At 37.1% G+C, this 24,970-nt stretch overlaps 1 protein-coding gene across 3 annotated transcripts in view; it reads right to left on the bottom strand.

Moving 5' to 3' along the window:
* Window positions 1-17,419, bottom strand: part of LOC131079339 (uncharacterized) — an 87,424-nt gene extending 70,005 nt beyond the window's left edge. The window contains exons 1-2 of one of the 3 annotated variants that reach the window (XM_058017253.2): window positions 17,053-17,419; window positions 13,453-14,338 (exon numbers count right to left, since the gene is read on the bottom strand). In XM_058017253.2, coding sequence (XP_057873236.2) covers window positions 13,453-14,338; window positions 17,053-17,082 — 916 coding nt within the window. In that variant the 5' untranslated portion in view covers window positions 17,083-17,419. The remainder of the gene's footprint in view (window positions 1-13,452; window positions 14,339-17,052) is intronic. The other 2 variants (XM_058017252.2, XM_058017251.2) reach the window with 2 other exon arrangements.
* Window positions 17,420-24,970: the final 7,551 nt, after the last annotated feature.

Here is a 24,970-nt window from a genome sequence, read left to right on the forward strand (position 1 = left end):
TCACATTTCAAGACAACATCAAGATATCCCATGTTCAACACAAGGACTCTATGACAAGGAGATTGCTCTACCCAAGGAAATCAAGGAATCAAGGTCTACCAAGAGGAAGGAGTCAGGATGTCCAAGATAAATGCAAAGAATTATAAGGAATTCCAAACAATATTCCTTAAGATGGAGATGAAATCCAAAGGATCGGGTGGAATTCCAAGTATTATGAAGAGGGTCCAAGGGAATAGTTGAAGTGCTCCAAGTCCAAGATAAGGAAATTCCAAGATCAAACATCACCAAGGAGAGATTTAGTTTAAGATTCCCAAACACGAGAGTGAAACTCAACGACTTCAAGGTGAAAGATTCAGTGGAGCAAGGCAAGTTGATTAAGTCTACAAGGCAAGCTGAGGTGGCATCCTAGTCATCATCAACCTATCAGTAAATGCCACGTCAACTTGTCCAAGTTCGTTGAACCTGATTCATCCAAGAAAGCAGCAAGTGACACATGGCAATTTGCCAAATATTAATTCACATACCTAACCTATTTTCTCATTGGTTAGAAATAAAAATGGACATGTGTCCATCATGATGTAATCATTTCATTCTCTCCTTGTTGACGTTTTATCCTAAATATATTTGAGTTGTTTTAACAACTCAACACATACGTACCACTAACACAATAACCTATAAAACAAAATTAATAAATAATATCATATCTCCTAACAATAATATAAAGTTGTTTGTTAACAACTTTATAGCTAACCTAAGCTCCTGTGTGAACACTAATTCCCAAAAGGTCTACTTCTCATTTGCTTTAAAATTGGTTAGATGAATGGTGTACCCAATGTTCATATTACTTGTAATTTGTTGATTGCAAATGGCAATGCATAGTTGACTGAACTTGTATGAAAGCTTAACTTCCATTATTTCATGCTCATTGTTCATATGGTTGATGTGCATTGGTGATATGAAAATCATTCGTTTATCATTAGGAGATTGCACCAGTTTTGTGTAGTTGTTCTTTGATGGCAAAACAAAACTTGGTTTGGTCACACCTAATCAACAATTAATTCCTACATTCTGAGGATTAGATTAGCTTTTTGAACCCTAATTCCTTTTGCTATTTGTTTTCCAAGTTAAGTAAGTCTTCATGTTCCAGCAACGGTCATGTTCAACGTAAGTCCCTCTTGTGATTCCAGCAATATCACATCAAACACACTAAGTCTATCCACGTATTAAGTCAAGACCTGACTATCAGAACCTTGGAGTCACCTCATATGATCACATAGTTCATTCAACATTCAAGAGGATTTTGTTCGAGAGAGGATAGAATACGAAGTATGAAATAGCACACATGTAAACATGAAGTAATATAAATAAGGCATGGAGCATAGATGCAGTATTCATGTAAAATATAAAGTAATATACCAATATACTGAGGCACAAGGTATGCACAGAAGACAAGTAAGACATGAAACAATACACAAATATATGTAGGGTACAAAGCACATATAAGAAAGGGGACATGACAACACATCCGCCAACTGAGTCATATCCATGCATTGAAGGAACCTTGGAGTTAGCCATTTGATCTTATTGAAATCTTAGCATACGGTTTAACTTTGTTCAAGAGAGAGTAAGGTGACCGTTGGTAACTTTATTCTGTGTTAGACGTAGTCATAAAAAACATGTCAACAGGTACCATTGCCCAACTCTCTAGCATCTAGAAGGCAGTTACTTTTAAAGTGAGAGGTGTGCTACATGGGCAGCAAATCATAACTCTTGTTGATACATGTGCCACTCATAACTTCATTGATGGGGGATTTGTAGCTGAGACTTACAAACAGAAAACCATTATGGATTTAAGGTCATGGTAGCTAATGGGAACAAACTTTCTTGTACTTGTAAGATTTATAATCTGAGCATACAGTTGGAGGATTATGGGTTGAAGGATAAGTTCTATGCGGTTAACATTGGGGACAATGATGTGGTTCTAGGGATGCATTGGATGCTATCTCTTGTAGAGTTCTCTTTCGACAACCACAACAATACATACGTCTCTATCTATCTATCTATCTATCTACCTATTTGTCTACCTTCTCTATCTATTTATCTACCTAACAATCTACCTATCTATATATCTAGTTCATCATTACCATCATATGAAATGCTGGAAGGAGAGAACTTGTAATCATAATATGCATTGCAATATGTATCACTATCCCTTCTACCAATAGTCATATTGTTCCTTTCTTCATAATCAGACCTATAAATTTGTCTATATTTTTTTATTATGTTGCTACATGAATCATTAGAAGTGTACAAGTTCTGATCTCTAACATCCATACATGGATCATTTCTATTTGTAGAACTAACTTCTGAGATTGAATAGATAGGTCTGAATGACTTAATTATTTTGAGCTATTTCTGATGGATATCTTCGTGCACTTGTGGAAGCTTCATATTCTTCTTGCCAATACGTGGGCTGCCTCCTTCTCTCCATCACATAGTCTATTGATTTATTAACTGATTTTTGGGTTGATTGAAATTGAGTCGCCACTTTTCACTTGGAAAAGACAATGATACTTTACAACAGCAAATGCATCATATACCAAACAAGAATATTGTTATCCTCAGCAATGGCACCAATTTGTTGGCATAAGTTGATAGTGTGCCAAACTTACCCAAACAAAATACACAGCTACAAACTTTTGTAAGCCACCAAGGTTCTCAAAACAAACTTACAAATTCGTATCCTCAGCAACGACACCAATTTGTTGGTTATCTAAACTGTATGTCCAAAATCCCTAAGGCCTAGTGATCTCTCAGGTGCTATGGGTGTCAAACCTTAGAAGATCACCACAAACCTGTCTTCAAGCTAGGCAGCTAAGGACCAATGATTAAGGTGGGTAAGACCTTCACATCTAGCTCTGCAAGACCAAGGGGGGGGGGGGGGGGGCGCTCTCCCTAAGATGCTAGGTTAATGATAAACAGATTAAAGACTCCCTTAATGCAAACTATACCTAGAGCACAGTGTGTGCCAATACTGGTGTCACAATATACCTATGTGCTCGTTTGGACATGTAAGGGTAAGCATCTTACAAATAGATAGTCTGCCATTTAAGCATCTAAGAATGCATTTTGATAACCCCTTATGATGTTATGCAAACTCAAGAAATGACAGCAAACACATTGAACTGATAAAACTAGAAAGATGTTTTGATTGATTTTGAGTATGCTGAGGACTATGAAAGAAAGAAAACATGTAATAGATTGGTGCCTATATCCAATTCGACAACAGATTCTATGGATTTACACAAAACATACAATAACCAGAACCACGATAATACCTTAATCAAGATACCACAGCAAAATGCATAAGCAAGCTAGGCTCTACATAAACATTCAAAAAAATAATGGATATTTGCAAATATTAAGTGAATCTATTTAGTAATCCTCGAATATTCAACTACAATTCCTTATTACATTGAAAAGATGCCATTAAAATATCATTATAGGGATTTTACAAACATCTAGCTAAGAAACTAAACAACAATCATCAAAATTGCAACTGAACATTCAAGGAGGCATTCAACTATGGTTGATTCTTCCCTTAATTAAACAAACTACAATGGTTACAAGTGCTTATTACAAATTTTGGGTAACACCCAGATCATTACAATTTCATAATACATTTACCCAAAACAAGAAACCAAAACCCTAAGGCCGCAGGTGAATACTCTTCCTCTATTGGCAATTCAACTTTTTTCTTTAGTCTCTCTTTTTTTCATCCACCCATACAATACAGTTTACTATTCTATCTTTTATCTTTGTGATTGGCATCAGGAGGAATTAGGACATGTCAAACATCAAGGAGCCCTAGCCTATGTCATCACAATTCACATGAAGACTATTGGACCAACAAAATCAAATTTGGTCAATCACAAAAGGCATGAAGAGATGCCTCTACAAACCAATCACATCTAGCATTGATGTTTCCTGAGTTTGAGTACACTGCAAGAGGAAATCACTTGCAAAATCAGCGACATGGGGAATAAATCAGACAGAAAGGTGCCTGCAATCAATAAATGTAGAATGGGCTCAACTTTCCTCATGGGGAGTTCTAACAACATTTAAATTCCTTTCACTACCCTGAGGAATCACAATCAGTCGGTTGGGGAAGTAGATAAGCATTATTGGTAATCGTCAAGACAAAAAATGCACCATCGACAAACCAACGAGGTTTTGAGGCTAGACATTCTATCATGTCAAAGAGGACAACATCAAAACCCTCTTGAAAACACTACGCCCATTGGGGATCAAGGATGGAAAGGAAAGAATGAAGGGAGGAATGAAGCAACAACCCAATGCACCAAAAGTACCATACTTAGCCAAATTTTAGGATTTTTGCAATAGGTGAAACTTAACCAAGGTATGGAGGACATGTGAGCCATATAAGATTTCTCCGATAGGTTATCACTGATGGACCACAAGCAAAGGCATAGACACAAGAATTTGAGGTGCCAACAAGTCCTATTCAACAAACCACAACCATCGACATAAACCTACAGTTGCAAGGGAGGTTCTAGCTCGACAAAGATACCAAATTGCCATATTCTTGACTGATGTATTTATTTTTTGAAACAAAATGTACAAGAAGAACCTAGAACTAATCTAAAAAATGTTAGATATCATGCACTATATGTTAAGCCATGTAAATAAGACTTCTTTGAGAATGAAATTTGAAGATCTAGAACATCTATTCCTAGGACAAAGGGTAACGGTAGACCTTAAGGAGGTCTACATGATTCGAGATTGCAAAACACCTACAATTAGAAAGTATTATATAACTAAAGGGGCTTGTAGCTATAAGAATTGGCTGGCCAATCCTACGAGGAAGTTAGCTCCTCCCTGTTGTGACCTAATCACACATCACCCCATCTCAGATAGGGACCCCCTTAACTTTTAGGCCCTTTCGGTCGTTTGGTCTTGGTTTTTTTTGTGTGTTTTGGTGGCAATCTTGTCAATCTCTCCGCTTTGCGGATGTTTGGGGGTCAGTTAGAGTTGATCTGCTTCTCTGTCAAGCGAGTTCTATGAAGTCTAGGGCTTGTTTTGTCCCCTTTTTTTAGGGTTTCTGCCTTCTGTCCTAGATTTTAGGGGTTTTTTGTTAGGGTTTTTGGAAAACTGAACATACAACTGGAATCAGGACCCTTCAAGGAACCTCCCAGTAAAATTTGAGCCAAAATGGAGCAACTTTCTATTTTTAGAAAGTTCCTATTTTTTAGGGATTTTTCCGAGTTTCGGAATGTCGTCATTTTGCCAAAAATCAAACTTACTATTTTTAGTAATTTCTATTTTTAGTAAGTCATCCTGCGTCTTATTTTGGGCTCTAACTCTAACATTTTGGAAAGTTTCTATTTCGGGAAAGTCTATTTGTGGCAGGATCAGGCTAGCCGACCACGAAGAATCAACATGCACAATCACTTCTAAATCTGGAAAGTTGAAATCAAACAGACAATGGTCAAAATTTGGCTAAGTATGGGAATCTGTTCAGGAATGGAAAACTCATAAATTCACCCAGGTTCAGGAACACAGTTCAAAATCACAAGGAGGTCAAAATGTTCTAAGTCTGGAAGATTGAATGAAAAAAAAAATCCATGCCAAAATGAAAAATCCACCCAAGGAAATGATTAAGCGCTAGATGAGACAAGGCAGGAAATGTTTTAGAAATTCATGAATCCTTCACAATGGTGAAATTCTGCCCAGCTATGGACTTGGGCACTAAAAAGAGGGTCTCAAGGATTCACAAAAAGTTGTGAATTCCTTCACACGGTGAAAATTCCGCCCTAGACCAAGGATGGGCACCAGAATGGGGAAAGCAAGGAGAGGTGGAAAAGGTGAAGAATCCTTCCCCTAGTCAAAATTCCGCCCTAGAAAGGAGTTGGGCGCTAAACAGAGGAGGTCATGGATGGCATGGAAATCAATGAATTCCATGACCAAAGCAAAATGCCACCCCAACCTTGCGTAGGGCGCCAAACTAGGATTCCCATGGATATTTCACAAATCAAGGAATTCCCTCTCCTAGGTAAATTTCCCCCCCAAACTTGTGGAGGGCGCCAAAATGGAGAGTGCATGTAGAGGAAAATTGCAAGAATCCTTCTCCTAGTCAAAATTCTACCCTAAAAAGGAGTTGGGCGCTAAACAGAGGAGGTCATGGATGGCATGGAAATCAATGAATTCCATGACTTATGCAGAATTTTGCCTAGGCATTGAAGAGGGTGCCAAAATGGTATACCCATGGACAAGAAGCAATTTAAGGAATTCCCTCTCCAAGGGTGAAATGCACCCTAGCTTGATGGAAGGCGCCAAAGTGGTGGGTGCATGGACAACATGAAAATGTTGAAATTCCTTGCCTAGTGGGTTTTAGCGCCCAATGGAGAAGAAAGGTGCCATATGGAGGTCAACATGGAAAACATGAAGAGTGGAGAATTCCTTGCCTTAGTCCAAATCACGCCCAAGGAAGTGATGTAGCGCCAAAATAGACATTCCATGGAAGGCGTGGAAAATAAAAAAATTCCAAGACACAGTGAATTTAACGCCCAAGCTAAAAAAATTGAAATTTTGCCTAAGGCATGGAATCCAAGAGGTCAAGGAGGAACAAAAAGTAAAATTCCCCTCGAGCGAATTTTTGAATTTGCTATTTTTAGACACCAAATCTCGACAGAGTGTGGAAAATTTTATACATTCGAAATCGGGGTGAAATTCTCCATCCAATGAACCTGGCTCCTAAATTTTAGGAGGATCCCTAAAAAATAGGGATGTTGAAAAGAGACATGGAAATTCCTTCGAAAGTAGAAGATGACAAGTTAAAATGGAATCAAGCAATTCCTGAGATAATCCTTCAAATTCCCTCCAAAATTGGAAAGAGTGAAAATCAACAAGTTGGCGAAAAGAACCTTCCAAGTATGATGCATGACTTGGAGCATTTAAGGAAATTTCTAAATTCAAACTCATTCGCATGGGAAATTGCTTTTGCATGGCGTAGTTATTAAGGAAAGTATGACGAGTCATGAATGCAATTGCTAATTTAATGTCTCTTAAGAATTCTATATAAGTTTGGAAAGGCATTTCATTTCTCACGTGCATAATTCAAGAAAGAATAAGTGGAGAAGTGAAGAGTAGTCATACTTAGTCTCTATTTTTATCATTTCCAAGGTGTTTCCAGGATGGTGGAATCAAGCAAGGCAGCTACTCTCTCTAGGCAGGCATTGATAAAGGCAGAAATGAAAAGTTTTCTTCCTCATTCCCGGTTGAATTCAAGATGGGATGAAATCAGCAATACTAATCTGGGCACATTCAACTTGGCTGCATTCAAGATCCAAATGTTAGGAACAGCAAGGCACAATCCATATCCGACAGCTGTCAGAATTGTGAAAAGTGGAATTGTTGCAGCAGCTGGTTTTCCTCCTGCTATTCAGTGCCCAGACCTGGTCTTGGAATGTGCAACACATTACAATCTGGAGCGAAAGACAATCTCAATGCCAGATGGCAAGCTGCTGGCAACATTGACTCCGAAGTCAATTGGTGAGGTTTTCGGAATTCCTTCACACTATTCCATGACGTCTAGGACCAGCAGCAGAGCTCAGGCAGTATATGAAGCGGGTCCTACCAGGTGTGCTGATTTGATTGATAAACAGTGGTTGTTGAAGCCCAGAGTGCACGCTTCCAAGATGCCAAAAACTCTCACCATCTTTGAGTTCAAGCAGGAGTATGTGGACCTAATAAAAATGTTGAGCAGAGTAATGGGGTGTTCACATTCTGTGAACTTCGAGACCTGGATGTTCTTCTACATAGGCGAAATCATGAACTCAAATTGGCTAATAGACTAGGCTAGATTGATTAGTCACTACTTGCATGAGCAATTGAAGAACTTAAAAGAAAAAAGGTCCCAATCCTTTTTCATGAGCTCCTACCTGTTCTATATGCTTGCGCGAAGAGGAGGATTCGATGCGCTGTCAGCAAGAGGAATCATGGGTTGCGGACCAACTCAGTTAAAAGTACATGAATGTTATCCCCAACCGCATCTCCACAATGTTAATTCTTACAGGTTGGTGAATGACACCTTCACCATGTACTTGACACGGCTTATGTAGAAGAAGTTGCACGTAAGGGTGTCATCGCAAGCAAGTGCCTTGATCCAGAAATATGGAGTTGCGTTCTTACAATTTCCTAAATTCACCTACATCAAGACGCAAGGATTCTCATTCCAATCATACAAGTTGCCCAAATATCCATCAGACAAGCTTGTATTGTTGGAGCTCATGAGACAGTTAACTGCCTATGATCAGCTACAAAAGAAGAAGAAGCAATCAATTGAATTTCCAGTTGTCTTGGATGACTTCATGGAAATATGCCCATGCTTGGAAGCCGCTGAAAGTGCAGCAGGGGAATTGGCATTCTATCGCCTGCCATTTTATACACCAAGGCCCAATATGATCCTTACAGCCAAATCAAAAAGGTTGTTGGCGTCAAATTCATACACAAGTTTTACTTAGAGGATTACTGGGCAAGTGCCGAGGATGACCTTGAGGTCCGGAAGAGAATGCATTCAAGATTGCCCCTCAACACTATCAGGATAAGTGAAATTTATTAGAGCTAGATCAGGTGAAGGAAGATGCAGATTTGACACAGCCTAAATTCGAAAAAGTAAAGGATCAGCCTATTCAGTTGCCAGATTGATCAGAGCCCGAGATGGATGATTTGAGTATCTTAGCTAGACCAGTGTTGAAATTCACTAAGAACTGGATTGACAGGCAGATAAGGAAGTTGGTGGAAGAAAATGTTCATCTAACATATCTGCTAATGGGAAATCTGGATTCCCACAGCGAGGCAACTGAAAGCTCTTCGCAGGTCCAGGCAGGAAGGGAAGCTCGAATGGATAAAGGAAAAAATGCCCCAAAGAGACCAAGGACAACAAAGAAGAAGGATATCCAACAGGAAATCCCACAAGAGGTTCAACAGGAAGTCTAGCAAGAGGAACCTCCACAAAAGAGAGCAAGGACAGAAAGGGAGCATTCACCAGTAAGTTCCTCGAGTGTGCAAAAAGTAGAGATGTTTCCACATACCACAGGTCCACTTCCAGGGAGCGTTCCAACACCCGATATACTCAGCATCAATGCTTCATAAGGACATCATCGACCAAGAAGTCAAAGGCAAGAAAGTCCCGCACACCAGGAAGAAGCTCGCCAGGATAGCTTCGTGGAAGCCATCCTTGGTGAAATGGAGGAAGAATCTTAGGAACAGGAGCACATAGAGGATCATAGCCACTCCATCCCCGCTCCAGACTGGTTGATAGGCCGACTGAGGAGGGAAGCAAAAAGGGAAACCGATCCTGCTCAAGAGTTGGAAGAATTGTTGAAGAGGATGGATCGGCCAACGGAAAGAAAGGCTCCCCGAAAAATTTCCAAGGTTGTCAGGGAAGAAACTGGATCCTGGACCTTGCACATTGCTGAGCCTGCAATCGATGAAGATAGAAATGAAATCAGGCAGGAGGTTTATGTCATCAAACAAATTGATCTTGGCCATGCTTCCACAGGTCAAGTAATGGGAGACTTCGAAGAATCTTCCTTGGCCATGAAGGAGAAACTGCTGAAATCAAAGGCGAAATGTAAGCGGCTAAGGGAAGAAAATAGAGTCCTATGCGACTACATCAGGAGTTTCAAAAGACCCTCAGGGAAGCAGGTCCTTCATTCACTCCTCCTTCCTCCCTTCCTAAGGAAGTGGTTGATGATGCAAAGGTTATTAGAGCGATGGCACAAAATTCCAGGGAATGGATAGAGGATGTTTATACCGAAGCAGGAAAATTCATTGAAGACCTAGCTCTGCTTCATTCAAAGTTCGTGACCCTCCTGAACAGACTAGAGACAACAGAAGGACTATGGGAGGATGTGCACATTTACCAGGACTTAATCATTCTTTGACTCAGGACTCTGACGAAGGTTCCTCGGAATATTCTGGTTGACGAGAAAGTGATTCAAGAAAATGAAGCTTATGACTTTCCCCGATGGTTCTACGCCATCTGCTTAGGAAAGAACACTTTTGACAAATTCAGCGTTTACTCTTTTACCTTGAAGGATTCCATCAGAGGGATACAGGAGGAAATCATTAGTGCAATAGAAGCATTGTTTGCGAAGAAACTCAATGATGGAGGAATAATGGTGAACTCCCTGAAATCTCACTTGCACGATTTCTTCTTTGTAGGTTCATTCCCTAAGGAACATTTTGCAAATGTTTCTTCATTCTCCCGTATAATGAAGAAGACACAGGAAGTCATGATGGAGTGGGAGAGCTTCTTTTCCAAGAGCGAGGAAGAAATTGCCTTGATGGAATTTGACATTGAAAATGTGCCAAGTGTTTCCATCGGAGAGCTGGAAGCTGTCGTCTACAGATTCATTGCATACGCCATTAATGAGCGGGATGATGGTCGTCCATTTTTGGACGAAAGTCTTTTGCCTGAATAGTAGTGGCGTACTTATTGCTGAAGGTATTTTGACTAGGCGTGGGTCCAGTCAATGCATGTCATCATCAGATAAGGAATCTTCTTGCATGCCACCTTCTCATTATGATTTTATGATAGATTCTAAGTGCATGTCGCTGTCGACAAGAGAATGATGGGCATTTATGAAGGTGTTTGCTATATTCTGAGCATAATCAACATCATGAGGCACATTTAATGTGCTAGCGGGTGCTATTTTAGGCTCTTTGAATTAATTGTATATGGGCATAATGGGTTATTAATTACTGATTCCCACCTTGAGTGGAGAATCTTATGGGGTGAAACCCTAATTAGGGTTTGCATGCCCTGAGGCCTATATAAAGGGGTGACCCCCCTCATTTGTAAAGGAAGGAGAGATTATTGTCTAAGATTGTTGCATCAAGATTGTGAAGTAGCCAACTTAATACATTGTTCAATTTTGATGGTGTATTCTTGTTCTACTTTGGCAATCTGCATGGTCTTGCTCTCTTCAATTAAATCAAATTTGCTTATATGTTGTTAGAAGAACTGGATTTGATATGAGTGCTTGTTGCAGAATCTGAGCTCATACTTTTGGTGTGCAGCTGATTGTTGTACACCGTGCAAAGTTAGTCTGAGCCCTTTTGATCTGTACATGCTTAACTTCGATCAACAGTAGAGATTGTTCAATCCGATGGTCCATGCTGATGATCTGAAAAACCTTTACGCACCCTTTGAAAATTGCACTGCCTTCGTGTAGTTGTGCTCTGCTGGCGAAACGAAGCGTGGTTTGATTTTGCATGAGTGATCCTGTCTCCTGTTCTTAGGATTAATTTAGCTTTAGCATAATCTTCTCTACCCTGCTCCTATTTACTTTCTGCATAATTCAAAAATCTAAAAGATCCAAAACCAGAACTTTTATTGCAAATCATTCGTGCAAAAATCTTTGAGCTTGCATGAGTCCTCTCCAATTGAACACACGTAAGGCCCCTTGGGTTATCAGCAAACCCATCAAACATCTGAGTCATGTCCACGCACTGAAAGAACCTTGGAATTAGCCATTTGAACTTTAAGCAATCCTAGCATATGGACTAATCTTGATCAAGAGAGGATAAGGTGACCGTTGGTGACTTTATTCTATGTTAGACGCTGTCCTAAAAAACACGTCAACACTCCCCAAGAACATCTCATCATACCCAAGGTTGTTAAACCTATAGTGGTAGAGAAAAAATATTAACATGTGTTGTTTGCCTCTATGACCTAAGTTTTAGGCAAGAGGAAGGCACTTGGTGGCAAAATTGTTTTGTCAGTAATAGGGGCCCCAAGTACATAAGAAGCCTCTAGAAGATGTATTTGAATATTGAGAAAACATTAAACCTTTATAGGAAAAGGACCAAATTAAATTACAAATGATAGACAACTTCAGCCTTCACAAAATTGAAAATTCTAAAAGCAAACTCATAAAGAGTAACACATCTCAAAGGCATTCTATTATCGTCCTAGTTAGGCCTACACCACATTGAGTGTCTCAAACTCAGAAAATAATTTAGACAATTGAGAACAAATATCGATTGAAAACCTACACTAACATCATAAAGGGTTTTGTAAAGAAAACATCCATACCATTGCAGCATCACATATGTACAATATGAAAGTAGACACTTTATATAACTAAAATCCCATTAAAAAATCAAGAATCAAACTATTCCATGTGAAAGCATGCATTGCAATATATAATGCATGTCTATATCCAGTAAAACCCTAAACATGACAATTGTTCACTATTTTATTAATTAACTAAAGGAAATTGTTAATTATTGTATTAATTATCCCTGACTATAGAGCACACCTGGCATTGAATTTCATTGTTGAAGAGACATTGTTGGTCAGGTCAACTTGGTAACCAAGTCAGCATCAACTATTGATTGGAAATCTTAAAAATATTTTCACCTAGCGCATTAAATGCAATTAAGTAATTTCCTTTCACCTTTGACCTACACTAGCCTCCTGAAGGAGGTATATTGTAGGATTGATATTAATAATGATATCAACAAAAACTAAACCATTTCCAAGGAAGTTATGACCTCATTGAACTTTCTTTGATTCAGTTTTTTCTGCATTTGCAAGATCAACTGCAGTTTGACTCGATTCTGTCGTGTTTGCCATAGCAATCTACAATGTTGACCAGTTTAACTGCTGTACTTTACTATGTTGACAGATTTGACTGCTGCAATTTATTATACTTACAGTTTGATTGCTATACTTGTGTTGACCGAAAACTCTGCTCTCGGTATGTTGACTGTTTATCGATTTGACTCATGTTAATAGTTGATTGAATTTCATGATGAACTATAGCTATTGAATTTAAATGAATATGAGAAATTGAGCTTCCATAAATGACCTGTGTGACACAATAATATACACACTGATAATTTAAGTCTTCAATGCTAATGTCCCCAGTTATAGCTGCTAGGGTTTTAAGTGAGGTCATTCACATATATTCTTCCAAGATAACTTCTAAGGGATTCAATCGATGTTACGGATGACATAAGCTTTTGGGAAGTATGAACTCATTTTGGCTCGACAAGCATAAAGGATCTCACTAACACAACAACAACTAGTCTATCACAATCTTGCTATGATAGGAGATAATGATTGATACTATTTCATTACGCAAACGAAAGTTGCAAGAAATAACCTAAATTACAAGAAATCAAATTATAATAATGTCTTTAAATGACTTGAAATGGGTCAATGGGATTGTAGAAAGATCCAAGTACAACATAAGCCCAAGTAAGGGCCTAATTCTACTAATAAATAAGAAAACAGCATAAAATTTAAAAAAATTTAAAAAGAAGAGAGTAGATTAGGTCAAGGACTGGAAAGCAATAGAAGCAAAAATAACTTCTACATAAGTTAGAAAATTAGATCAGATATAGTTTACTGTATACCTGGCAATTCCTTTCCAATGACAATGCTGAGAAATTTTCCAGGGACTCCAGCTTCAACTTCAGTTTTGCTATCTCGTAAATACTTGTTAAGTTGTATAATACTGTCACAAATCATACTGTCTCCTGACTGAAGTGATTCTGGCTTATAAAAAAAGGCAGCAGAGTGTGCAAGTAATATATTATGCAGCCCTCTCTTATATGTAGCCTGAACGCTAGTTGAATGGGCCTTTCTTGTTAATACAGAAGTTCCTATCAATCCTTCATTTATGTTGATTAGATATGTATCTTCAGTTACATCATTTTCTTCTATTTCATCCTCCTGGAATTTGTCAGAATCTGTTACAGCCTCAAAGGTTTCATGTACATAAAAAGGATCAGAAGCTGCTTTTGTATCTAAACTATTGCTTTGAAGTGTCAAATGATTTTCAGCCGTTAAGGATGAAGCATCATTTATAACGGGCAGTAACACAGGTGATCCTGAATCTGCTAAGGATAAATGGCTTTCACAGATTTCTGATACAGCACATGAAGCAGCTGAATTTGAAGTATTGCTTCCTTTAAAACCTGATTTTTCCTGATCAAATCTTTCTCTTAATGAATTTTCTCCTCTTGTTCCACTAACAGATGACAATTCAGGGTCAACAAGAGAATTTTTCGCTCCCATATATCCATGCCTGGTAGTTGGTACAACACTGTTATTGAGGTAGAATTCTTGATTCTCACTTGAATAAGGAGATAATTGACTTTTAGAAAAGGTACCATTAGTCTGACTTTTAGAAACGGTACTATTACTCTGCACACTGCTATTTTTTGAATTTTGACTGAAAGCTCTTGATGGCTTACTTACAATACCACCATAACAGGAAAAGTCTGGTCTCCTAGAGCCCTGAAAAAACAAAGACAATAGTTCGCCTATTAGGATAGAACAGTAATAAAACGCCTAATTCCAAAAACATTGTAGATCATCTGGCATTGCCATTGAAGCACTTCTTTATTATCCCCACACAAAAACCTGCATATATGACTAATACCGCATGCCATATGTGGCTTTCTAGATACCATGACTAATGAATAAGCCTTGCTAACAAGGGGGATGAAATCAAAGGGGACTAAACCTGCAACAAAAAAAATTCAAATGACACACATTATAAACTTTGGTTGCTCATGCTTTTAGTGCTGCGGTTTGTATTTACATAACCCTAGCCTTAACTGGGCATGACACTATCCCAAATCAAAAATGTGAAAAAAACATCCCTAGATTTCATCATAGTCTTCCTAAGGTACAAGACAAAGATTGTATTTATGTTGTTGTGATAGACTAACCATATATGGGCATTCCTTTGCTATTCATTTGGAGTTTATGGCTCACCAAATGTCAAACCTATTTTTTTATTAAGCGTTTAGATTGTACATATTTCCTAAAAACATTGAGTGACAGGGATAGTAGATTTCTTAGTGTTTTGTGGCAAAATTATTTTCAATTGACAAGTACAAAACTTGCTCCAAGCACAAGCTACCACACTTAAACCAATGGACAAACAGAGACTATGAACAAATGGATCAAAGGATATTTGAGGAACTACATTTCAGATCAACAAAAAGCATGGGTAGAATGGTTGCACTTCGGAGAATATTGCTACAACACATCCTACCACATGTCAACAAGTATGTCTCCATTTATTGCACTTCATGGATATGAGGCCCTATTTTTTTGTGGATTTGGTGTTTGCAGATAGCAGGGTACCGGCTGCTAATGACTTGATCAAGCATAGTCAAGACATATTAAGGTCACTCAAGAAGCATCTTCAACAAGCGCAAAACATGTAGAAGCGCTATGCCAATCACAATCACGAAGAGAGGACATTCAAGTCGGAGAATTGGTGTTGCTAAGGTTGCAATCATACAAGCAACCTTCCATCAAGAAGAAGGGGTCTAAGAAACTCAAGCCCAATTCTATAGACCATACTTGAATGTGAGGAGAGTTGGAGAGGTCACTTACAAGTTAGCACTACTAGAGACATCAGAGTTCACAATGCTTTCCATGTTGCATGCCTCTAAAGGGCACTTGGACAGCACATCAGCCCTTTCGCAAAGTTGCCTCCTTGGATGATAAGTGAAAGTTAGTCTTGATTCAGAAGCCATCATTGACATCCTAAAGAAGAAGATGAAAACAAGATCATCATCAACTACTTAGCACAATGGAAGAATCTTCCTATAGAAAACACTACATGGGAAGGTGTGGGAATACTTATGCATCCAAATCCGCAACCACATGAGGACAATCAATTTTGGGGAGGGTGAACTGTCATGTCCCCTTCTCAATATTGAAGAAATTGGTAAAGGCTCATAACCTATAAAGGAAATAATTATAATTTGGGCCTAATTATTATTTTAAAAGGTGGACTTAAGTGTAGTTATTAAAGACTGTCCAACATTATCAGGCATATGAATTTATTTATTTAAATTCATATTTTGTTAATTTCACTTGGAGGGAAAAAGCGAAATATTTTCCATGTTGCATGCCTCTAAAGGGCACTTGGACAGCACATCGGCCCTTTAGCAGAGTTGCCTCCCTTGGATGATGAGGGAAAGTTAGTCTTGATTTCTGAAGCCATCATTGGCATCCTAGAAAAGAAGTTGTGAACAAGATCATCATCAACTACTTAGCACAATGGAAAAACACTACATGGGAAGGTGTGTGAATACTTAAGCATCCAAATTCGCAACTACTTGAGGATGATCAATTTTGGGTAGGGTGGACTGCCATGTCCCCTTCTCAAGATTGAAGACATTGATTGAAGACCCATAACCTATCTCTATTTCTCCTAAGTTAGGGGGCATGATAAAGGAAATAATTTGTAATTTGGGCCCAATTATTATTTAAAAAGATGATTAAGTGTTGTTATCGAACAGTGCCAACTGAACTACTGGCTCTCTTTGTGACGAAATCTGTTCGGTAGGCTCCACTCGAAAGCGGATATTGGAGATAGTGAGCTACAAAGTGGGCGATAGATCAATTATATAGCAACTCGGCATGTACATGGGAGGTCCTAGGTTTAAGTCTTAGCAAGTCCATGTAAAATAGCGCAGTATCAGAAAGACAGACCACCAAAGTATGTCTCATGGAGGTTTGCTGGAAAAATAAGCCACGCCTCCGTAAGCAGCCTCCCGAAAAGCCCAGTCACATAGAAGCTTGGTGGGCAGGTTCATGGAAAATAACAAACCGCCTGGGCCATAAAAAGTTGGTAAGCCCAAGCATTTGAACAATGCTAACGCTATCAGGCTATCAGGCTAAGCATGCCCTCGCGTCCTTATGCTGCTATCAGCCTAATGATATTTATACATGTAAACCAGTTCATAAAAATTCAGTGAAGATTGCCCTTGTCTGATTGTTGGAGTCTTTTTTTATACTTTCATGCTATCACCCTAGATAGACCATTAAACGAATGAATTAATAGCAAATTTCATAATTGAAGCAAAAATTTATAAAGAATGATGAATTCATAGCGAATTCCATAGTCAATTCGAACATATATTAAAGAAATTGATTGGAGAAATACCGATGCAAACATTTACTGAAGAATTTAATTGCAGAAATACCTTCGACTTCGAGCTGAAAATCTTATTCATCCTGGACAGATGCTAAAAAAACCCACCAATCTCAGCAGCAAGAAACGAAGGAAAATGGTGGGAATAGTGAGAGGAATACGAATCCCATTTAAACCACTGTGGATCATCGTCATTTTCGACGCCCTGCCTTGTTTCATCCGATAGAAAGAAAGAAAATATTATTTTCCTGTTCTCTTATGAACAGAACCATTTTCCCGTCTTGTTTTTGGCCTTGTTAATACGAAGAATGAGATATGCCCAAAAATATTCGGGCTCAATACAAAATAGGTAACGGTCGAACAGCAGAAGACAGCCTGATGAAAGTTGTACGCCCGCTTTTCTTCCATCGACGAACGTTTTGAATATGTTTTGTTTTTTCTTATTTTTGAAAGCGGGATTTCGATTGATTTAAAAAACTGAAGCGAAACGTCGGCTGCCCAATAAAATGTGGCCGAGGACCATACTAAACTTTGTGAGAGTTTACAATATATTAAATAATATTACTTTGCAACCAAAAAAAAAACTGTCTAGTATTTCACGACAATTCACTTTAATTTTTTTAATGAATAATGTCTACAATATCATTTAAAAAAATATTAATGTATATATTAAAATAATAATAATTAATCTTCATAACAATATATTTTACAATTTTTTAGTATTTGAGATTACAATGTATATCGTGAAAGGTTTTTAATAACGAGGTCTAGTCTAGCAAAGAAATTAATTTAATTTTTTTATATTTTAAAGTGAACTCTTCTATAAAATAAGTTGTTATCGCGTCATTAATATTTCAAATTGACAAATGCAATCATATATGTCAATTTTTGTGATCTCCTTGGTCCAAAAGTTACATTTTGTATTGTTTGATGTTATTCTATACTCATATGTTGATGTTATAAAAGAATATTTAATATTAATGTATTGTGTAAAGATGGTGATTAATTGTTGGATAGGTGTGTTAGTTGTTACAAGTTACTCATGTAGCTATTATTAATGTGTATTTTTAAAGGTTTTTGTCATATTTATAATGTAATCATGTGAAACTTCAACTCCAAAAGGTGATAAGGAAAAGGATCAAGAGTTGAGGGCTGGAAAGAACTCTTAACAATTACTAAAAGGAAGGTGGCAAAGCAAATTGTGTAAGTCCAACTCCAAAAGAATATATATGGCAAAAGGTTAGGATTTGGGGATCAAGAGTACTACATATTTCATCCCAAAAGGTGTCACATTTAAGGTATTCCCACATCTCCAATTTTGGAGGACATCAATGAAAAGAATCAAGAATAGGGGATCATGGATACCAAGAAAGTCATATTACAAGACAAATAATAAGGATAAGCCTAAAACTCTTAACTTTGAAGGATGATGAAGGATAATATGAAGAGAGGCCTCAAGAGTCAAGGATGAAGAAAACTAGAGAATTTATCCCAAAGTACTCAAATAATGGTAGAAAATGATTAAGTAATGAGAATCGAGGGGTAAAAGAAAGGCATGCCAAAATGAGAAACTCCAAAACTTTGAAACTTGATAATTTTAAGGATTTTTCCCCACTCAAACTTTTAGGGAAAACCAAGAGATTGAGAGGTTTGGACATGACAATGGATGACTTAATGTCACATCCTAATTGAAATCCCACAAGTAAAACCTCTTCATAAAATTCACTGGCAATGTTTCATCAATTTCATTCTCTCTTGATGATTGTGGGGATATCAACGACTTAAGGATATCAAGCACAAGGCAAAAGCTCTACCTCTAGATCAAAAGTTCGCAAACTATGAAGGTTACAAGTGAAGGTATCTTTTAAGGGGTTGAAAACTAGAACCATATATGGATGGCAAAAAAAATAGTCAATTTTGAGATTGAAACTCTACAAAGATAGTTATACCAAGATCCCAAAGGGATTTATAGGAACTCTAAAGAGGTTAGGATTCCACTCAATGAGACAAGAATCCAAATGTCCATCAAGGTTATGTCCATCAAGGTTCCACAAGGTAACTTATAACAAATGGATTGAACATTTTCTAGCTTGATGTGGGAATGCTTTGTGGGAAAGGAGAAAGGACGTTAATATTTTAATATGTTTGAATATGTTTTGATCCACTTCATGATCCCAAAATATGTTTTTCATAATATTGAGCAACAAACTAGAGTGATTATCCTTTAAACACAAAAGGCCCCGAGGGCACATAGAACACCTGATAGGCCATTAATAGAACACTAACAACACATAAGTATCAATTTTTTTAGAAGAGTTTTTATCAAAAACATAAGAAAAATAGAAAAACACAAAGTTAACCAAATAACTACCCCCAATCCTTAGTAAGGAATTTGAAAAGTCCCTCATGGTTACTCAAGCTAGCTCTCATATCTCCTCCATGTTTTTTGAGTTGCATCTCCTACAACAAACAAAGAGTAGTCGCAAACATATGCATGAATTTCAAACTAAACTTAGAGAGGGTTCCCAATTTTCCTTTGAGATCATCAACTTTTTCCTTGAGGGAAGCAACCTCTACAACAATTTGGTCACACTTATAATATTTGTTTTAAGTAGATTGAATAATGGGGGCAGTGCAAGAGCTCTCCAAGTTTGTGGGGGGAGCATTCATCTCTAAAAAAAGGCTAGGACCTTCCTTATCAAAATATTCATCATCATCCTCAGTACTCTTATTTTTTCCTTCATTATCTTTATTTTTTGTAGCCCTTGAGTCAACAAAAGTGTCAATGATGCTAAGGTTGGGGATCAAATGATTAACAAGCCTATTGGATCATTATGGCCTAGAATTCTCAGTTTCATTCACAGTGTCAAAAATAGTGATAATTTTATCCACCTCATCCCTATCATTCGAAGACTTAACAGACTTTGCCTCCCCTTCAAAATTAGCTTCCTTGACATAAAACTAGACGAAGGATCTTTTAAGCTTTTTGGCTTTGCGATTTTTGGTTTTCCTTGAATGGCCCCACTTGCAAGTAACAAGGGTCCTTAAAGGATTGTTCTTCAGGTTGGAAAGTCTTTTAGCAATTATTTTTTAGAAAGAGGAGTAAGGGATTTTAGGGGACTTTGTCATCACAAAACCAAGGGGCGACTAGGGTTGGTAGTAGCATCAAGAGAAAACTTAGGGGTATCATGTGGGGTGGTAATTTTTTTCTTTTCTTTAGTGGTCAAAGAGGACTTGAGTAACTTATGGGGAGGTAAGTTTTTCCTTTCCAAGGTTTATATCACATCCCTCATTTTTGCAAGCAAAATCTGCCACAAGAGGAGTAGGAGTATTAGATGGTGAGGAGTCCTCAATTAGGCAAGCCATAATGGGTTTGGGGGAGCAGAGAGAGCAAGGTGGAAATGGTAATGGTAGTGAATGAGTCATTGGTGAAGCAAAATGGGGGCTTCTCTAGGTTCATAGCAATCAAATTGTTGGCTTCCTTGACCAAGGACACCAAAGAGTAGAGAAGGGATAAAGGGAAAGTAATGGTAGTTTTTATGTCTAAAATGGTTTAACAAGTGGAAGTGATATAAGTAGAAATATTTAAATTTTATCTCTAGCATAAAGTATTGCATTAGTAGAACTCACCCCTTATGTCAGGCTTTTGAAGCCTCTCTATCAAACCCACCCTGAACATTCATATGAGCCTCACCATCTTTGAATAAAAGAGTCATACTTCCATTATCAAGGACCTTGTGGTGTTTCTTTAGCTTCCATCCCTTACACAACATCCATGTGGCATGAGAAATAACCTCTTCAACAAACTGCAAAGGAAATTTCTCCCATCCTCACCTAGCAATTTTTCTAGGAACTTATGAACTATATAGAAATATTTTGATCATGCCCATTAAGGCACTCCAAAGACAAGGTGATCCCTTTATTAGAAATATGTTGTAGAAGCTGATGATTTAACCTCATAAGCCAAGAGTAATCTGCAAGCACACCACTTGTCACATAGAGAAATCAAGCATTAAGAATAGTTTTCTCAACACAACCTAAAACTTTGGTATTGATTGCACAAAAGATTATATCTTACAATGAATGATTTAATCCTTATAAAAGGATGAATGAAATCCTATATGAAAAACTCTAATGGTAGATTAAATTACCTAGCACCAAGTGTCACAATCATAATGAATGAGATAATTTATGTTATTATAAGCCTGATTTAATAAAAGAAAAAATCACCTACGTTTAGCTTAAGTGAATAAAGTAATTAGAGGACCTGATTAATTAAATAATTAGATAAAGTGTCCTTATTACTCCAACACACCCTTTAATGTTAACTTAGGGATAAGATGAAGATATAATGATGAATGCATGATTCAAGGCATGAATGGGTCATGGCAACAAAGGCCTAATTAGGTACCCATGTACAAACCAATTCAACTCTCCCAAATAGAGAAAAGGAGAAAACCCCAATGGGAGAAAACTCTGAGCTCCAAAAGAAAGAAAATAAGAAAGAAATGATGATGCATGGAGGAATCAATAATACCCCTAAAGGAATACATGCATCATGTATATACAATTAGGTATTCCCATATAAGAAGGAAATAGAGAGACTACATAGCCCCCCATTTTTTAACCCGTGATAGGACTAAGAGGGGAGGGGTGAATCAATATGGAACACTTTAAAACTGATCAATCAAAATTTAAGAAATAAACATTCTATAATGATACTAAAAAACCATCAACAATCAACACATGAACACCAAATTTACATGGAAAACCCAACAAGGAAAAAGCATGGGGAGAATCATGCTCACAATATAAATAGATTGATTACATTGTTTTAGGCTCACTACCAAGGGGCATCATGCACCTGATGGACTTTCAAAACTAAGGCACACTAACTTAGAGCAAGATACATGGAATTCTACAACTGAGGCACACTGCTTCATAGCAAGATTTAAAGGATTGCCTAGAGACCCATTATCTTTCAGCAATAGAAAGAATAGTAGAAGTGATATAAAAAGAATCTCCCAATCATGAGATGGTTTTTGAACCTCTATGTCAAGCAAAAAATATCATGGCAAACACATCTGAGATCCACCGTTGTCTCATAATATTGTCGCATTGAAATTTTCACCTTCAAAGCTCTTTACAAACTCACTTTCACACATTTGTAGTATCAAATCTACTTGCACGTCATTTTAATTCACGTCACATTAATTCATATTATATCCCATATGTAACTCATACATCTTCACTTCTTAAATACAAGTTAGATCATCAAAAACCTAGTCGAGGGTTGGCCACAGACAAAATACACAATATGCACAAAATTAGCCACTCGGACCAAAAATACCCAAATAGATCCACTTCAAAAGAAAGAGGGGACCCAAACCCATCACAATACATCCTTCCAAGTTGAATCCAATGAACCACACATGCTAACACATCCTCCAAATTCAGTGCCAAATGTAAGGTGTAGATAAGCAATAAAACTCAGCAACCAGTCAGCTAAAAAAAACATCTTCCAATGCTAATTACTTAACTTGAATCTCCATGTACTACAATGAAACCCATAAAAATGTTCTAACTAAATCTCCAATGCATTATCTGGGCCAAAATGTATGATCCAATCAATATAATCCAATCGACACACTGGAAATAGATCACAGCTACATATACCAAGTACAAACTAACATAACTCACTTGTGGAACAAAAACACCACAAAAGAATTAAACTAAAGTATTGCACAAACCAAATAAACATGTCCACCAAACTCCAACACAATATTTTACACCTGTGGAGGCCATCAAGCATTTTTAGGACCAATCCAACAAACACCCTTACTAACAAAAAATAACAACAATACACTCCTACAATCCATGAACTAGAAAACTAGATGATACAACAACCTTAAAACACACAATTTATCTAGGAACATAAAACATAATCTTCATCATCTGGAGGAATGCAAAGAATTTTTCCACTAGGGCATTAAATATTTTTTCCTACATATTGAACTAGCCACAACTGTAACTTTCCAAATAAACTCTACCAACACAAATTCAATAGCAACACTAAACAAAGAAACATGCATCAAACTCAACAACAACACCAATTAAAGAAACCTATAATAGTACAATATCATATGTGGACCATACTTCATTTGGACCACCAAGTTTAGCATTAATGACAATACAAATCAAATATCTAACTATTCACTCAAATTTCCATCAATCTCCCCCTTTCTCGTTGATGGAAATACTTAAGAAACAAGCATAAAAACACCAAAAATTCTCTCCCAAACATCAAGATTTCTCTCCCCTTTGGACATCAAAGACAAAGGTAACAACATGACATATTGATCTCTACATCAATCCATCTAACACTACTCTCCAACAAAATAAATTACATACTCCATTGGTCCCCCTAATAGCAACAACAACATCAATCAAGGAGATAAAGAATAAGCTCTGAATTTCCCTTTGAAAAAGATGCACCTCATTTATGCTTCTAGTTAGAGAAAGGGGGGGAAATGACCCCTAATTTCAACTTAAGATAATCAAAGGTATCCTTTACCAAAGATTTAATAAAAATGTTTGTCACCTATGCTTCTGTACAAATATGCTCCAATCTAACTTCCTTTTCTACAACCTTCTCTCTTAAGAAATGATACCAAATTGAGATATGTTTAGTTCTTGGATGCATTACCAAATTATTTGAAATGTTTATAGAACTTTTATTATCACACTTGATGGGAATAGCTTCATCATAAATTATTATGATATCCTTAAGTGTTTGTTTATGGGAATAGCTTCATCATAAATTATTATGATATCCTTAAGTGTTTGTTTCATCCACATAACTTGAGTGCAACAAGATGCTACAACAATGTATTTTCCTTCTGCAGTAGATAGAGATACTAAATCTTGCTTCTTAATCAAGAAATCAACTTGTCTCCCAAGAAAAATGCACCTTCACTTGTGCTTTCCCTATCATCAATACTTCTAACCCAATCAACATATGTGTATTCTTTTAGCATGAAATCTCCATTCTTCTTATACCAAAGATCAAAATTTGTGGTTCCTTTTAAGTACCTGAAAAAATCCTCTTCACTGCTTGATCACATGATTGCTTTGAATTAGCCCAAAATATTGCAACTAAATAAATGGCCTCCATAATATTTGGTTTAGAGGCGGTTAAATATCATAGTCCTTCTATCATGGATTTGTAATTTTTCTAATCAACTTCTAGAGATTTATCATCTTTTCTTAACTTACAACCAACGACCAAAGGGGTTGCAACCAATTTACAATTCTCCATTTCAAACTTCTTTAGCATCTCTTTGACATATTTGGCTTGAGAAATAAAAATTACATCTTCTAACTATATAACTTGTAAACCAAGAAAGAATGACAACTCACCAATCATTGACATTTGAAATTCCTCGTGCATCTCTTTTGCAAACTCTTTGCATAAATCATCATTTCCTCCAAATGTAATATCATCAACATAAACAACAACAATCAACAGCTTGTTACCTTCAACTTTAAAGTAAATATTGGTGTTAGTCGTACCATTTCTAAATTTTTGTTTTAATAGATATTGTAAAGTGAAAATTTTGATTTAGCAATTTGCAACATAGAAAGGAGAAATTACCAAATCAATTTTGCTTAAAACCTTTACATTCAAAAGAGGGAAGGGAATCCACTAGATTTAGTCACAAATCAAATAAGGACCAAATATTAAGTGGATTGAATTTATTTTTATCTCCTCTTTTATAAGTTGAAAGATTAAAAAAGGTAAAGTGCTGAAAAATGAGGATAAAACTAAGAAAATAGTGAGCTACAAATGCGAGATTTTTGTGTGCACTTGGATTTGAGTAGTATAAGTCGAGTCGGATTTTACACTCGAAAAATCTCCTAAAAAGTTGGAACCATGGCGCATCACTATGGTCCTTTGAACTTTTCACACA

Source organism: Cryptomeria japonica, chromosome 11 (assembly GCF_030272615.1).
Source record: "Cryptomeria japonica chromosome 11, Sugi_1.0, whole genome shotgun sequence".
NCBI classification, from domain to species: Eukaryota; Viridiplantae; Streptophyta; class Pinopsida; order Cupressales; family Cupressaceae; genus Cryptomeria; species Cryptomeria japonica.